Source organism: Phalangium opilio, unplaced genomic scaffold, assembly GCF_054372755.1.
Source record: "Phalangium opilio isolate 3A_F unplaced genomic scaffold, DU_Popi_V2 ptg000075l_1, whole genome shotgun sequence".
In the NCBI taxonomy this organism is placed as follows: domain Eukaryota; kingdom Metazoa; phylum Arthropoda; class Arachnida; order Opiliones; family Phalangiidae; genus Phalangium; species Phalangium opilio.
The window spans coordinates 2,749,846-2,767,606 of NW_028324184.1; the positions used below are offsets into that span (position 1 = coordinate 2,749,846).

Consider the following 17,761-nt stretch of genomic DNA (forward strand, 5'->3'; position numbering starts at 1 on the left):
GCGGACATTATTCCATATAGAAGGGTTTTTAAATTTCTGGCCGCCATTTTAAAAGATGGCAACAAATCGAGCCCAAAAGAGCATTCAGCCCGTCTATAGATTAAAGGAAAGCAGTGTACTAAATATTTGCGAAATCGGTTGAAACGCACGGACGTTGTTGCAGAGAAAAGATTTTTTACATTTCTGGGCGCCATTTTCTAAGATGGCGGCGGATTGGAAAAATCTTTCTATGTACGCGCCTACTACTTATGAGTAACGTTCCTGCAAATTTTCAGCCTTCTAGGGAAAGTGGTTTTGGCTGGGCGTTGATTATCAGTCAGTCTGTCAGTCAGTCAATCAGTCAGTCAGGACTTTTATTTATATATTAATGGAACAGAAAGTATACTTAAAGAACAATAATGTCACATTGCACCTGAAAATTTCAGAGGAATGACTGCTGTATCAGGTGTGACTTTGAAGATGGTTTTTACTATCTGCTTCTTACGTATGGATTCTTGGCCTGGATTGGAGCGGGAATTTCTTGTGCTTTAATAATGGGAGACATCATGAAGGCTAGTAACTTCAATATACGATAATTACTGTTAAGTGGCAATTTAGAGGGGATAATTAACCATTTAGGTTTTTGCAGTAATTGGAAAAGAAATTCGATCATATTTGGAAGCAAAACACAACAACAAAGAAATTGATACCCTGGTTTCATCAGTTTTAAAGGATCTTACTTAAATGACATAAAATGTTGGCTGTATGAAAAAGGATTTTAAATAAAATTATAGTGTATTTATAGTAAATAAAAGTTTTGTCAATATGTTTTCGGTGAATTCATTGACCATGAATGTAGATTTACTAAATGAGGTTCATTCTTTAAAGCAAAGCGCGGGTCCATTGGATCCCCAACAAGTTGACTTTTCTCCTGAACTCCGGGTGTGGCTTGGCGAAGGCTAGAGGGCGGGATTTATAAGTGCCTTCGTCAAGCCAAAACTGGAGTTTGTAAGGAAAGTCAACTCGTTCTGGTGAATTATTTTTAAAATAGGTCAGAGGACCACATGATACCACTCAGTAAAAAGTCCATAAAGAGTGGCATTAATCAACTATGGAGGGGTAGTGGCGTGCGAAAGGTACTCTGGGAGACTTTCATTGCCGCACATGTCCTTCCAACATTGTACTCAGAGACCTGCACGGGCCGAGTTTTTCAGGCCCGACCCATGCCCGGGACGGTTTTAGCATTTTGAATAAGCCCGAAACCCGGCCCGAGTCCGAGTACATAGTTGGTTTTTCGGCCCGGTCCGGCCCGGCCCGTTACGTGCATTAACCAAGCCCGGCCCGGTCCGGCCCGACACGTTGCATGAATTGAAAAGGCCCGGCCCGGCCCGGCCCGTTACACGTAGTTCAGTTGTAAGTTTTATATTTTTTATACATAAAATCAATGATATGAACTCATATTTGTTTTAGCGTCGTGTATTTTTCATTTCTTTTGATAATTGTTCGTTACATTTGTCCTTAGAAGCTTATACTCATTTATAGTATCTTTCATTTGAACTTAGGATTAAATGATAATCAACAAAAGCCCGGCCCGGCCCGGCCCGTTAATTTCCAAAATTTTAAAAGCCCGACCCGGCCCGGCCCGTTATTTTCCAAAATTTTAAAAGCCCGACCCGGCCCGGCCCGGCCCGATACAATTTTCAAAAGTGGAAAGCCCGGCTCGGCCCGACCCGATCGGGCCGGGCCCCGGGCCGGACCGGGCTTGAGCCCGGCCCGTGCAGGACTCTGATTGTACTCCAGCCCACCATCTCCTCCAAGTTAGCTCATTGAGCTCCCATGGAGCAATGAAAATGGGAGAAGTATTTACTGTAATCGTTAAAGATCCTTTCTGCAGAATCAAGGTCTGCAATTTTTATTGCTCCTTGATAACGCTGATTCGCCTTGAGAAGTTCAGATTTAGAATTAAATAATTCTCTCATTGAAGCACTTTATTTAAAATTTCAAAAGGGAAATTAGGGAATGCCCGTGCCGGCGACGGCGTGCCGCCCTTACTTATACCATCGTCTGCTACCATGACTGCTACACAATTTAAACCGAAATTGGTCCCAACCTAAAGGGGTTTTGAATTTTCGCATTAAAGTTTATTATTCTGTAACTTGTAGCCTTTCTATCTTCTCTCTCAATTTTTTGGCAACACTGGGGGAATGATTTTCGTAAAGGATTTGTTGTTTGTTTTTTATAAAATAGCTCTAGTTTGAAAAGTTATGTCTTTAGAGTCAGACATTTCCGAAATGAGTTTAATAAGTCTTCAAAGGGTGGCGCTTAAAGAGGTACTTGAGAAATTATTGGACTATCCGTGTTTTGCACAGAAATTTGAAATTTCAAAAAACTGGACTTTGTTTACAGGAAATGGAGGAGAATGATTGCAACTGTGATCACTTAAGCAAAGATGATCAAATAAAGCAACTAAAAGCCAAGGTGAGTTTCAAAGCCTATAGCGTTTTGGCCAGTACAGCATGAGCCATCCAATCTAGTATCCCTTTAAAGCGAGTTTCAGCTGTGACTGTGGTTTATTATAAAAAAAACGGCACTAGATGCTCCCATAGTCAAGGGGTGGAGTTGACTGACCCAACAAGCTTATCAAAGGCTAGGTCTAGCTCCGGGTAGGATTTTACTTTACTTAACTAACTCAACCAACACCTGATTCTGACTAACTAGGCCACGGGGAGTTCGAAAAAAATAGTGAAAAAATTCCAAACCCGCCGCAAGTTGGTCAAAAAATTTTTTGAAAATTTGAAAATTGCATGTACTTACCGCCATTAAGACCGCTACGCGCCTAAACGCATTCTGCCCTCGATCTTGAAAAACTACCCGGGGGGGGGGGTAAATATAATAACAAGGACTCGCGACGGAAATCAGGGAGCACACACTGCGGAAATATAGCTATGAAATTTTAAACACCCACTGAAACATATAGAATTCTCATACCAGCGAGCTCCAATTTTAAAAATAAACAACGATATTTTGCTAAATTGCGTAGATTATTTCGGAAGTAAATAAAGATAAACCACAATATTTTGGAAAAGGCGTAACATTATTTGGGAAATAAATGAAGATAAACCACAATATTTTGGAAAAGGCGTAACATTATTTGGGAAATAAATGAAGATAAACCACAATATTTTGGAAAAGGCGTAACATTATTTGGGAAGTAAATGAAGATAAACCACAATATTTTGGAAAAGGCGTAACATTATTTGGGAAATAAATGAAGATAAACCACAATATTTTGGAAAAGGCGTAACATTATTTGGGAAGTAAATGAAGATAAACCACAATATTTTGGAAAAGGCGTAACATTATTTGGGAAATAAATGAAGATAAACCACAATATTTTGGAAAAGGCGTAACATTATTTGGGAAATAAATGAAGATAAACCACAATATTTTGGAAAAGGCGTAACATTATTTGGGAAATAAATGGAGATAAACCACAATATTTTGGAAAAGGCGTAACATTATTTGGGAAATAAATGAAGATAAACCACAATATTTTGGAAAAGGCGTAACATTATTTGGGAAGTAAATGAAGATAAACCACAATATTTTGGAAAAGGCGTAACATTATTTGGGAAATAAATGAAGATAAACCACAATATTTTGGAAAAGGCGTAACATTATTTGGGAAATAAATGAAGATAAACAACAATATTTTGGAAAAGGCGTAACATTATCTGGGATGATAAACAATATATTTTGGAAAGGCGGTCACTTATTTGGAAAATTATATAAAATTTGCTTAAAATGTGGCACTTAGCGTTACCCGAGAAACACCACATGGAGGTGGCCACACGTCGTTTCTCATGGGGAGTTTTGTTTAGGCAGGTCCCCTTGCCTACTGCCGTATATATTTACTGAAATTCTAGCAAATCTCTTAAAAAAGCTAGTACTCAAGAATGAAAGATACCAATCCAAAACAAAGTAATTTAACTTAATTAAGGCGACTCAATTCGAGAGCCAAAATATCTAATGGCCCCATCTAAATATTCAATAAGCCCTGAATGAATATTGTAGGAATAAAATCTACAAAGATTTTCCCGTTTTTTCATGTAAATGAAAAGATCTGCAACATTACGTTCGTCCTGCCTTGAGCAATCTTTCCAACGAATGATTCGCCAAAAATTGTACTCTGATATACCATTCAATATGCAGAATGCTACAACTTGCATTCTTTTTAAATACGTACATTCGTCAAAAAAAGCACACACAATATGTTCAGGAACTCTGCTGAAATCTGTTACATCCTTTCCATTTAGCAACCTTCTCATAGCTGCAACGCGATTGCTTTTGAAAGCCATAAATTACGATTTTATTTCAATAATTAACTCTTCCCACAAAAAAATGAATGTTCCCACCAAAGTGTTTTCCTAAAATAAGTTTTATTTAACCTTCGCCTTAGCTCGCTCAGACGCGTCTGACAAGAAAAAAGGCCTCAGTTCGCGCGAGCCGTTGCTATGGTAACGAAGAAAAATCGCCCCGTTACCATGACAACCGTAACCGGGCGATCCTTCTTCGCGCAAACTGAGGCCTTTTTTTCTTGTCAGACGCGTCTGAGCGAGTTAAGGCGAAGGTTTAATCTCATTTTAGCGCAAATATTTTGCTGGGAGGAATAACTTATTTTAGGAGAAACGTTCTTGGTGGGAGGTATAACGCTTTTAGGAGAAACATTTTTGGTGTGAGGAGTAACGTTTTTAGGAGAAACATATTTTTGGTGGGAGGAATAACTTTTTTAGGAGAAACATTTTTGGTGGGAACTGGGAAGCAATATTCAAAGATGGAAAATCCAACTTTCGAAAACCCTAATTTTGAAAGTGTGGAACAGTTTTTCCACAGCATTTCATTAAAAAATTGGGGTGGTTTTTTTCCATCCATGAACGAAGAGTTGAAGGCTAAATCTGAAAGGGATGCTAAAACTTTGGTTGTTTCTCTGGACTTGGTTCCAAGCCTTAATTCTTTTAATGAAAGAAAGATAGCTTGTTCCTGCGGGAATAAGTCCAACGATGGCAACATCAATGGATTTCTTGTGGGGGTGTTCAACGCCCAAATGCGGTTTGGATATATAATCCGATGTTCTGCTGGGCAATCTCGAGCAAACAAGCGAAAGGCTTTGAGTGCTGCGAAGAAAAAGGTACCCGAGTATTTAGCTTCCGAGTGTGTCAAGGCTTTCGTCCCCTCCAAAAACACCTGGTTTTATAATCAAAACTTGTCGGTTACCGACAATCTTTTTCTAGTTTTCCTTTGGGTGTGTAAAATGAGCGTCACCGACGCTATAACCCATAGTGAATGTTCCTCGCGAACAGTCGTTGATTACTATTCCATGTGCCGCGAAGTGACTGAAATTATTATATCGAACAGGGCCGACAAAGTGCAGATTGGAGGACCAGGACTGTTTGTGGAGGTGGACGAAACATACCTTCACACCCGCAAATACCATCGAGGGGCGGAGTTGGCCGGGGAAACAATATGCATTTTTGGGATTTATTGCAGAGACACAAAAGATGGTCTCTTTTTGAGAGTTAGAAATAAGTCCCGTGCCGTTTTGTGGAGCCAGATGGCTAGATATATAGCCCCCGGATCTCTAATTGTGTCTGACGGAGCGCCAATGTATATGAACTGTACATTGATGGGGTTTCAAGAACATTTAACGGTGCTCCATAAGTATGAGTTCGTGAACTCTGAAGATTCACGAGCTCATACCAATAACGTAGAAAACCGGAATAGGCACGTAAAGGATGCTATTAAATCTTACAGAACCGACAGGGCGTTAAATGGTTATATGGCCTCTTACTGGTACAGGTGTCTTTTTTTCAAAGACCAGGATGGTGATTGGCTTCCTCCTGGAACCAACTTTAGTCGCTTCTTGGAGGACGTCAAAGCTTGCTATCCTGGTCCAGGGAAAAAAGGCCTTGAGCTTATTGAAGTTGGTGTGTCGGAGGAAGAACTGGAAACTCTAAATCCTGAAACACAGCCGGCATTCCTTATTGGTGGGCAAAACGAAGACAATACCGTTGATTTCAACGGTGAATGAGTTGGTGTTTTTTTTAGTTTTTGGGCAGTAGGCAAGGGGACCTGCCAGCAAAACTCCCCCTCTGGATTTTTTGGGCAGTAGGCAAGGGGACCTGCCAGCAAAACTCCCCCTCTGGATTTTTTGGGCAGTAGGCAAGGGGACCTGCCAGCAAAACTCCCCCTCTGGATTTTTTGGGCAGTAGGCAAGGGGACCTGCCTAAACAAAACTCCCCATGAGAAACGACGTGTGGCCACCTCCAAGTGGTGTTTCTCGGGTAACGCTAAGAGCCACATTTTAAGGAAATTTTATATAATTTTCCAAATAAGTGACCGCCTTTCCAAAATATATTGTTTATCATCCCAAATAATGTTACGCCTTTTCCAAAATATTGTGGTTTATCTTCATTTATTTCCCAAATAATGTTACGCGTTTTCCAAAATATTGTGGTTTATCTTCATTTATTTCCCAAATAATGTTACGCCTTTTCCAAAATATTGTGGTTTATCTTCATTTATCTCCCAAATAATGTCACGCCTTTTCCAAAATATTGTGGTTTATCTTCATTTATTTCCCAAATAATGTTACGCCTTTTCCAAAATATTGTGGTTTATCTTCATTTATTTCCCAAATAATGTTACGCCTTTTCCAAAATATTGTGGTTTATCTTCATTTATTTCCCAAATAATGTTACGCCTTTTCCAAAATATTGTGGTTTATCTTCATTTATTTCCCAAATAATGTTACGCCTTTTCCAAAATATTGTGGTTTATCTTCATTTATTTCCCAAATAATGTTACGCCTTTTCCAAAATATTGTTGTTTATCTTCATTTATTTCCCAAATAATGTTACGCCTTTTCCAAAATATTGTGGTTTATCTTCATTTATCTCCCAAATAATGTCACGCCTTTTCCAAAATATTGTGGTTTATCTTCATTTATTTCCCAAATAATGTTACGCCTTTTCCAAAATATTGTTGTTTATCTTCATTTATTTCCCAAATAATGTTACGCCTTTTCCAAAATATTGTGGTTTATCTTCATTTATCTCCCAAATAATGTCACGCCTTTTCCAAAATATTGTGGTTTATCTTCATTTATTTCCCAAATAATGTTACGCCTTTTCCAAAATATTGTGGTTTATCTAATTCATTTACTTCCCAAATAATGTTACGCCTTTTCCAAAATATTGTTGTTTATCTTCATTTATTTCCCAAATAATGTTACGCCATTTCCAAAATATTGTGGTTTATCTTCATTTACTTCCCAAATAATGTTTCGCCTTTTCCAAAATATTATTGTTTATCTTCATTTACTTCCGAAATAATCTACGCAATTTAGCAAAATATCGTTGTTTAATTTAAAATTGGAGCTTGCTTCAAATATTTTTCTATTCTGGTATGAGAATTCTATGTGTTTCAGTGGGTGTTTAAAATTTCATAGCTATATTTCCGCAGTGTGTGCTCCCTGATTTCCGTCGCGAGTCCTTGTTATTATATTTACCCCCCCCCGGGTAGTTTTTCAAGATCGAGGGCAGAATGCGTTTAGGCGCGTAGCGGTCTTAATGGCGGTAAGTACATGCAATTTTCAAATTTTCAAAATTTTTTTTGACCAACTTGCGGCGGGTTTGGAATTTTTTCACTATTTTTTTCGAACTCCCCGTGGCCTAATTAGTCAGAATCAAGTGTTGGTTGAGTTAGTTAAGTAAAGTAAAATCCTACCTAGCTCCGCCCTTGAGGACGATTTCTGATTGGTTGCTGCCTTTGGCTACATAAAATTGGTGTGTAGAAGGTCAATCAGTGTGTTACGGGCGCCGCAGGAGCTGACATTTGCTTTAAAGTATAAATCGCAATAGAAAAACCTTAAGTAAACCAATGTTTATTTGTGGGTGATTAGAAACACCATAAGCCGGTCACACATCCCTCGACCATTTAAAGGGCACCACAAGAGCCTTGTGGGAGCTCTATGCCTACACACACAAACTGCAGCCTTGCTTATTGTTCTTGCAAAGCTCTCGCGCCCGCAAGCCGCAAGTCTCTTGACTAAAAAACCCCTTCTGATCCCCCCTTTGTTCACGTCATTGGTTTCTCTGTTTTCTTTCTGGACACTTTAAAAGACATTCTGCGTAGAAGGAAGTCCTATTTTGTAATGCAGCTTATTTTTTCAGTGTAATGGTTTAATATCAAACGTGAAAAAAGAGAGAATGAGAACTTTGTTTACGATTAATGAGAAACTGGATGAAATTGAAAGGCTCAATGGGGTCATTAATGAGTTGGAAAGTGAAATCAAGGACCTGATGGTTTGTGACATTCTTCATTTTCATAGTCGATGTGAAAGAGAATCGGGTTAAAAGTATTAGTTCAATTATTGTTATTTGTTTATAACTTAGGAGGAAAGTGAAAGAGCCAACATTGAATGTGTGAAGTTAGAACCTGTTGAAAATGATTTAGGACTGAATGAACAGGAATTATCTCATCCTGTTCTGATAAATCAACAAACAGAAGAACAAATACAAAGGTATTTTTATTTAAAGCAAAAAAACCAATGAGAACTTGTGCATGAGGGCGGATCTAAATCTAGGACTGTTCACGAGCTCGAACCAGCTCGGGCTCGTGACAGCCAAGCCTACACTTTGGCGGCTTGATTAATTAACGAGCGAGCTTTTTTAAGTCGAGCCGAGCCGATAGGCATCGAGCCACTTTGACTCGCGAGCTTAGTCACTGAAATAGTGCTTTCTTTATAGTCCTTCTTTCCACCAATAGCGTTCTGTTGTATTTTTACAAGAAATAGAGCGGGAAAATTTGCTCTCTCTCGCCTCTAACCGTCAAAACCGTCACACTTAACCGAGCGGGTTTTACTGAACCACTACATTTCTAAACATGGGATAGCATTTAGAGTCGTTCCCAAGTCTTCTGTTGGTAGTAGCCATTTTTGTTAAACTTATATATGTTAACCCAGCTCGGCTCGTGAACAGTCCTATCTAAAACTAGCCTTTGCTAAGCTTGGCGGGCCAGTCATCTCCACCTCTCGACTATGGGAGCATCTTGTGCCATTTGTTTAAACTAAACCAGAGCTAAGTCTCGGCTATGGTTAAGTTCAAGCTCAAGTATAATTTTTTATTTGACTGACTAATTCGCGTCCATAAAACTTGATTCGTTAAGCCTTGCCACGATAATCGTGAATAAAATCAGAAGTTTATAATACTTCTCTTCGAGAGAAGTATACCATAAAGCGGGGTAAGTGTAACTAGTGCTGTGCGAGTACTCGATAAGACTCGAGTACTCGATCGAGTATCGAGCCGAGTACTCGACTTGATACTCGATAAGAGATTTTCTGAGACTCGAAAAAGTTTCGAGTATCAAACCAATGCTCGAACCTGCTTTTGGAAGGCCTTTAACTCTGAAAATGGGATGTAGTAGCTATAAAAATCTACTAGAAAGTCACACTTATTGGTTAACAGACGCGAGTTTAGTGTCTATTGGGCAGTTTAGATCATAAGAGCAGTGTAACGTAGTAGGGTAGTTGCTCCTAGCTGGTTCAATAGTGGAAGTAAAAGTAATAAAATACAGTTAATAATAGCGTTGACTATTATAATTATATTTTTATTTTATTAATTTATAATTTTTTTTTAAGTTCAGCTTAGTAATTTTCGTTTGGGACTTTGCGCGAAGTATAACAATGGCTAGTGACTAAAGTGTGGAATGAGATTAAGATGAAGATATTGATGAGGAATTAGCCTTATTCCTGATCAGCGCCACCTACCCATAGCGGCGACTTTGAGAACTACTGTAAACGGCAAGCCAATCAGATGTCGCTAAAATCTGGTGACGTCACTGACTGGCACTCTCGGGTCTTACCAAAAATGACGTCACCAGATTTTAGCGACATCTGATTGGCTTGCCGCTTACAGTAGTTCTCAAAGTCACCGCTATGGGTAGATGGCGCTGATCAGGAATAAGGCTAATTAGTTTGTTAAATTTAAAGGGAAGAAGACTAATACTGTCTGGGAATTGTTTTAAAGGGGGAGGTGCAGAAAATTAAATTTAATTGAAACCTATTTTTTTGGGTGAGGAATGATGTAAAACGTGCTCATACAAAATTTCACTTAAAAATATTCAGTCGTTTTTTCACAATAAGAATTACAAAACACCGTTTTTACACCAAAAATTCCCGGTGAAATTCAAATTTTCAATTTAGGGGCGTGGCTTAAAACTATTTCTGGCGCATAGAAAAGCGCAGAGCTGTGCTAATTAGCTTACTACTAACAGAAGCCGATTAGGCTTTACACATGAAGTACGTAACATGTGCCTGGGGGAACTACACGATATTCTCTGAGCTCCTAGGAAAGAACCTCCCCTTACGCGGAGGGAAATAGTTCAGTAACGCGGCTCCTTCGGATCCATTCGATCCTTCCGTCTAAAGAACCGATTTACCTCGTACCTAAATTCGAGAACTACTATAGAGACTGAGTAGGGTGTCTAAAATATTCTTTAGATAAAACTATTCACAATATATAAGATTATTTGGGAGTAAGGCGTTAAAATGTTATCAATCTGGGTAGCTTTTGCTTGGACTATTTAAGACGCCGTACATCTGTTTTTTAACGAGGTATTTTTCTGCTCTCGCCGTTACGGCAAGCCCGGCCGCCGGCGGCTCGAGATGCGCCGCTCGGCCTCAGCCGCTGATATCTAGCCAAGGCTTAGGGTAGTTTTCGACTTTTCGTGTCTAATTTTATTCGCAGAGCTATTTTTCTGTTGAAATTTAATTAAAATCTTATAATATTTAGTTGAAGACCTAGTAAATGTCTCAAAAAATTTCGAAACTTGAGCTTTAAAACGTTAAATATTTTATAACGACTACGAACGATACCGCAAACTCGCCTTCCCGGGCTTCCCGGTTATGGCGACGGCGAGGTAGAGTCGAGGTCCCATGCAAGAAAATAGTAATATCCGTCGCCTATTGGTCTGACATTAAAGAGGTTATCTATGGTTAGGGGGCTCATGATTGGTTAAAAGCTTTTTTGTTCGTCTGCTTAGTTTTTACTTCGGGAATATCATGAAATCAATGGCCAAAGCTATGGAAAAGTGGGACTTACGTACTTTATGTGTGAAGCATAATCCGCTTTTGCTACTAATTGAATTATAATTAGCAATTAGGTAAATATTTATGAACTAATTAATTAGCCAGTTAGCAATTAGACATAGAAACCAATTAAATTCAATTAGAAATTAGCCATTTATTTATCAAACTAATTAATTAGAATTACTAATTTCTAATTAATTACTTGTCTAATTAAGGAAAAAAAGAAACCATAAGTAAAGATAAAAGTTTAAAAGTGCCCATGGATTTAGTACTTTGGTAATGCAAAGTTTAATGTTTTAATGCCATTGAAAAACGGGTATGGAAGCCATGAACTATTCTCGAACAATGAGACAGGCTTCGAGCCTTCCGTCATGTTAAAATTTGTCTCATTTCTTCATTTTCTTGCCACAGTTCCTATAATGGACTCCTGAGTAGTAAATACATGCGCATGCACTACTATTAATTCGAGTAGGTGAAACAGCCGAAATTTCGAAATGGGGCAGTTGCGAACTACGAAATTTTCTACTAGTACTATTCTCTCATGTTTTGAGGAGCTGAAATATTTAGAGTAGCACTAAGGTTTCCTCATCGATATAATAAGGCCGTTTTTCATATTCAAATAGATGAATCAAGAGTTAATTCCTCGATTTTTAGTTTTTACTAAATTAAAAGATTAATTGAAAATCCAATTGGCTAATTAGTTAATCTTAAATCTAATTAAATTTTAATTAGATAATTACTTTTCCTATTCATACTAATTAATTAGAATTACTTCTCAATTAGCACTAAGGTAATTAAAATTCAATTACCATTTTCAATTAGTAAATGTTGCTAATTAATTAGAAATTCAATTAGCTAACTAATTAATTAGCACAGCTCAGGAAAAGCGTATGTTTCGCCCACTCGAGAGCGCGCTTCGCACCCGTGACCCGTCAACGCCCTGTCGCCCTCTATAGTCACGCGCTCAAGGCAGTAAGCGCGGGAAATCGGAACGAGAATCTCCAATGTCTCTAATCGCTGGCGCGTGGGGGGCTCTATTTAAAATAGAGCCCCCCTCCCCCCCAGAAATTTGTCAGACTTTAAATTTTGCCTATTTTGGTTTTTGCAATTTTGCGACTATAAAATGTATTCTGAATGTACTAAAAGTATATATTTTCTTGGATAATTTTTTCTGCTCTACCTTTTAGGCACAAAATCTCAGTTTTTTTGATTTTGCTGCTTGTCACCCTTTAAGTAGTTGTCGATGATCAAAATTACACTAAATGTCTATTATTAGAGCGATAAATTAACAGAAAGTGCTGAAATACTGAAAAACCAATTCCCAATTACTCGATAAATACTAGAAACAAATTTTCCAACTACTCGATACTCTATTCGAGTACTCGAGACTCGGCTCGATACTCGTTAAGGGAAAATTTCAATACTCGAGGCTCGACTCGAAACCAAAAATTCGAGGCTCGCACAGCCCTAAGTGTAACGTCATTCTTCCCAACATCAGAACATTTGGAGCAAGTTTACTAAACTGAATCACATACGTGATAAATAGTTCCATCATTATTGCTCTATTAGCGCTTAACTGTTTGCCAAAGCGCGCTGATGGATTTTTGTCCCACGTCTAGGCGAGGTTTGTGGGTTGTTTGCTGGGGATTTAGTGTCAAAGAGTTATAGAATTCACCTTACGGTGCGATGCCCATCTTAAGTTTGATGAGCAGGAGAGCAAACAAAAAGGGTCAGCCTGGGAAGAATGACGTTACATAACTAAAGTATAAAGAGGATACTGAGTGTCATCCTTCTTCCATTATCCCCTTCTGATAAAATGTATTAATCTTTTATTGCTGTTGCTATATCAGTTTTTACGATTTTTTATTTGCGTAGTTCGCTAAGTATACCAGCTGAGATACCCAGCAACATTTACCAAATTCTGCTTAAAGCGGAAGCCACGGACCTCGAGCAATTTGGTTTAGGTATGGTGTCACATTATCGTAATTCTGACACGCAATCTGATGTAGTTCCAGTTTAATGAAACTATTAGGGTTATTTTTTCGTTTTGATCATCAAGGTTCGTTGGTAAAAGCTGAAGGTGCTTGCAATGTCCAAGGCACGCTGACTGAAGAAGATATTAAGGAAGAATCACCTGAATGTGACGCGGAGGTTGGCAAAGGAAACACATCCCAAACTAAAACTACCTCGAAAGCGGGTCTTGGAACGCGGATTATGAAACTATGTATTCCTAAACTAAAATACAGTGACTGTGTTCCTTGTTTACCTAACCTTGAGGGCGAAAGACAGTTGGAAATGTCTCCTGTCCCAACGACAGATTCGCCTCTCGAGAACAATCTTAAAATTAACAATTCTTATCCTAAATCACGAATTTCTTCGACAAAGAGAGGTAATGAGAGTAAAGCAACTCGATCCAAGAAATTGCGTCTTGAAAAACGTTGGGAATTGTCGTCGCTTGACGCAAATATGGAAAACAGTTCTCTAGAAGAAGCTCCAGAGAAGAATCTTGATGATAACCAGTCCAAAATGACCTTGACCGATTCAAAGAAAACTGATAATAGACAAAATCAAACTGTGAAACTGTACTTGCCAAGCAATTTACCAAGAGTGCCGATTGAAGTTGCAGATAGTACTTCAGTGTCCAGCTCTGATGCATCCGAAAGTAGCTCGTCAAATAATTCCGAAAGTAATACAACTTCTGCCAGTTCGGAAATTGGTAAGTCATTTTACGCTTAGGGTCAGCAACGGTTTTCGGGACTGGAACATAAAACTCTAAAATAGTCAAAATTGACCCTTTTACAGTGGAAACCTCACCAAAAACAGAGCATGTTTCAAAATTTTCCAGTGCTTCCCCTAACAGGTTTTTTAACCCGATCGTTTCTAACCCTTATTTCTTCTATCTTTCCCGGGATTTTTCAGTCTAATCCTCAATCCTTAGCATTTTAAAGCTTAAGTTTCTAAAAATTTTGTCTCATTTAAATTAATACGTTTTTAACTTAGTAAGATTTTTTTTTTTTTAAATTTAAACGGAAAATTTTTCCTACGAATAATATCAAACTCAATATTTGATTACCTAAATTCAGCGGTTGAGCCTGAGCTCCGTGGCCACCGGACGAGAAAAAATTCCCTTTTAAAAATACAGGTACCCGGCCGTCCTGGGTGTCTTAAAGAGCCCAAGCCCATTTTGCTCAGATTGATAAGACCTTGGTACTTGACTCCCAATGGTCTTTGAAATTGTGAATAATTTCATCTAAAGAATATTTTTGAGACCCTATCCTCCGTCTTTATAGCAGTTCTCGAATCTATGCAAGTGGCCAATCGGTTCTTAAGGTAGTGCGGAAGGAACCGCGCCACCGAATAATTGTCCTTCGCGTGTTAGGTTCTATACGAGGCGTTTCAAATATATCGTGTAGCTCACCTAGGCCCAAGATGCGTACTTTCGGCAAAATAATGTTATTGTCGTGGCAAACTATCCGAGACGTTTTCTTTTCTTCTGACTTATTCGTTGCAATAAGTAAATCACGACTTTGTCACACACACCGCTTACGCTGAGTGACAGACGTGGCCATCATATCCTTAAATTATGATGATATCCGGCTCTTTCAAAATTTTGTACTTTACATAACATCATATTCAGTTCATAAGGGTAACGCCAGTGCCAAATGTATCCCGCACAGTCGTGAGTTAATTTGGAGTTACGTGTTAACGAATTGCAGTTACTTGCATTTTAACTCCGTCACCTAGAAACAAAAAAGAAGAGAGGACATTATAACGCCTTTCTATATAACGGCAGTCATATCATTTTCCCTTCCAATTTATTTTAGAAGCCTATTTATATTGCAATAGACTGAAACCTTAAATATTTTCTTAATGATAAACAACCATTAGTTTCCACTTTCGAGACACGGACTCCCTGCCGGAAAATCAGTGTGTTCAGGTTTTGGACCTAATTCCGCTTTAAACTTAGATGAAAACTAATCTTAGACAAAAAACTCGCTTTCAGTCGTTGTGGTTGTAACATGTGTTGGACAAAACGTTCACACTTTTCATGTTATTTTTAAGATTCTACATACTTTGACCTGTAGCACTAAACGGCCTTTCATCCTTTTGAATAATGAAACAAACCCTTAAAATAACCCGTTTTCCCAAGGGTCTTCACTCTTCTCTTATCATAGCTGGTGCTTATTTCGAGCAAAAATACTTTGACAATGGAGAGGGGTGCCAGAACGAAATTAATAAATTGGTAGCTTGTCTTTACTCAGCGTCACCTAGCATTTGATTCCCTCAAAATCAGCTGAAAGTTAAAAGTACAACCTTTCAGGTTTCGAGCCAAGGTTTCTTCTCGCCAGTTAAGTTAATCTTCATTCCCTTTTTATGATATGCGTGTTTATTTACCAGCAAACGCCTTGAACAACACTGTTTCAACACGCCTTTTTTTTCTGTAACACCGCTTTAACGTACGCATTACCTTTTTTCATGAAGTTCATTGAATATTATTTTATTTTTGATAATAAATTGTAAATGATGACTGTGGTTTCTATGTTTTCTATGGGAAAATTGAAGAAGAAACGCACAACGGGGCTCAAATATTCAACTGAATATAAAAGAGGCCTACAACGTCGCGTATGAAAGGGTATCGAAGAAAAACTCTTCAACTGTGATCAGTGTGAATATGCCAGCTCGCAGAGCTGTCATTTGAACGTCCATCTGTTGTTTTCTTTGTCTTTGTGTCTCTTTAAGCCTAAGCATGAACTGTTTTATCAATTTGCTTTTGAACAGTACAATGTTTTTGAAGCGTGTTGTATGATATCATTTGAGGTTTTAATTTATTTCGTTTCTGTAGAAAAATCCAAGAAAAAATGTTCAACTCGATACAAATATTCACCTGAATATGAAAGGGATCTTGAACTTGACATTCGAAAGGATACCAAAGAAAAACGCTTCAAATGTGATCAGTGTGATTATGCAAGTACGTGGAAGAATGATTTGTTCAGACATCGCCGCATTCACAGTGATGAAAAACCCTTCAAATGTGATCAGTGTGATTATGGCAGCAAGCAGAACTTTCATTTGATCAGACATCAACTCATTCACAATGGTGAAAAACCCTTCAAATGTGATCAGTGTGACTATGCAAGTACGCGGAACAATGATTTGTTCAGACATCAACGCATTCACAGTGGTGAAAAACCCTTCAAATGTGATCAGTGTGATTATGCAAGTACGTGTAAGAGTGATTTGATCACACATGAACGCATTCACAGTGGTGAAAAACCTTTCAAATGTGATCAGTGTGACTATGCAAGTACGCGGAAGAATGTTTTGATCATACACAAACGCATTCACAGTGGTGAAAAACCCTTCAAATGTGATCAGTGTGACAATGCGTACTCGCGGAAGAATAATTTGATCACTCATCAACGCATTCACAGTGGTGAAAAACCCTTCAAGTGTGATCAATGTGAATATGCCAGCTCGCAAAGCTGCCATTTGAACGTCCATCAGCGCATTCACCGTGAAGAAAAACCCTTCAAATGTGATCAGTGTGATTATGCCAGCACTCACAAGAGTAGTTTAATAATGCATCAACGCGTTCACAGTGGTGAAAAACGATTCAAATGTGATCAGTGTGACTATGCTAGTGCGAGGAAGAATGATTTGTTCAGACATCAGCGCATTCACAGTGGTGAAAAACCCTTCAAATGTCATCAGTGTGACAATGCGTACTCGCAGAAGAATAATTTGATCACTCATCAACGCATTCACAGTGGTGAAAAACCCTTTTTATGTGATCAGTGTAATTATGTTAGTACCCGTAAGAGTACTTTAATCGCACATCAACGCATTCATAGCGGTGAAAAACCCTTCAAATGTGATCAGTGTGACTATGCAAGTGCGAGGAAGAGTACTTTGATCAGACATCAACGTTATAATCATATGGACTAATTAAAGGGGCTGTTCGGACAGTGGGACAAACGACGATCTTCTTCATAGAGATTAACATAGCGGGTGGGTAAAAAAGGAGAGGGGGTCGGACAGCCCCTTTAAGTGGATTGTATTTATGCATACTCAGCAATTTAGAACTTGGATAAAACCATTTCAAAATGTGTTAATTGCGCAACGCGTTTTCATTTTCGCTTCAAACATTACTGTTCTTTACCACTGTAGTATATAATCACTAAAAAAAAAGTTTTCGTTCGTTGAAAAATTGTAAAAACCTATCGTTACGGAATCATAGCGAAAGGAAGGTGTTACTGGAGCGTCCGAGTGGACGCTCCATGAGCAGCTTAAGTTTGGGTTGGTGCGTAATATAGTGCTGCCATCTGTGTACTAAAATTTGTACTAAAATATTTCAAAGTTTCTTTGAATATTTTTAAATTATTTTCGCCATAGAAGACGCTATAGTCGTACGCACCAACCCTAACATGTAGCGCCTCTGGTGGATTCTGTGCTACACATCGGTACAACATACGCCTGTTGTAGGCATTGTATCGGCCACTCCAGTAACACCTTCTTTTCTCTATGACGGAATAGTCACCGGACGGGCTATACGATATTACAAAATTGTGGAATGTAACTAGCCTAACGTCTTAATGGGAAACTGGTAATGATACTATGTTTGTGTTAGTTATCTTT

The 17,761-nt window shown here is 38.5% G+C and overlaps 1 protein-coding gene and 1 long non-coding RNA gene across 2 annotated transcripts; both read left to right on the forward strand.

Moving 5' to 3' along the window:
• Window positions 1–429: 429 nt before the first annotated feature.
• On the forward strand, window positions 430–807 carry LOC149658808 (uncharacterized). Its single transcript, XR_016369947.1, has 2 exons — window positions 430–551; window positions 629–807. It is a non-coding gene; the product is annotated as an uncharacterized LOC149658808 (long non-coding RNA).
• A 1,227-nt stretch (window positions 808–2,034) lies between these two features.
• LOC149658809 (uncharacterized) lies at window positions 2,035–17,644 on the forward strand. The gene is made up of 8 exons (XM_089844439.1): window positions 2,035–2,309; window positions 2,386–2,457; window positions 8,211–8,342; window positions 8,433–8,560; window positions 13,001–13,089; window positions 13,185–13,841; window positions 15,969–17,071; window positions 17,170–17,644. The coding sequence occupies exons 1-7, from the start codon at window positions 2,244–2,246 to the stop codon at window positions 17,069–17,071; spliced, it is 2,247 nt and encodes a 748-aa protein (XP_089700565.1). The 5' UTR covers window positions 2,035–2,243; the 3' UTR covers window positions 17,170–17,644.
• The last annotated feature ends 117 nt before the right edge of the window (window positions 17,645–17,761 follow it).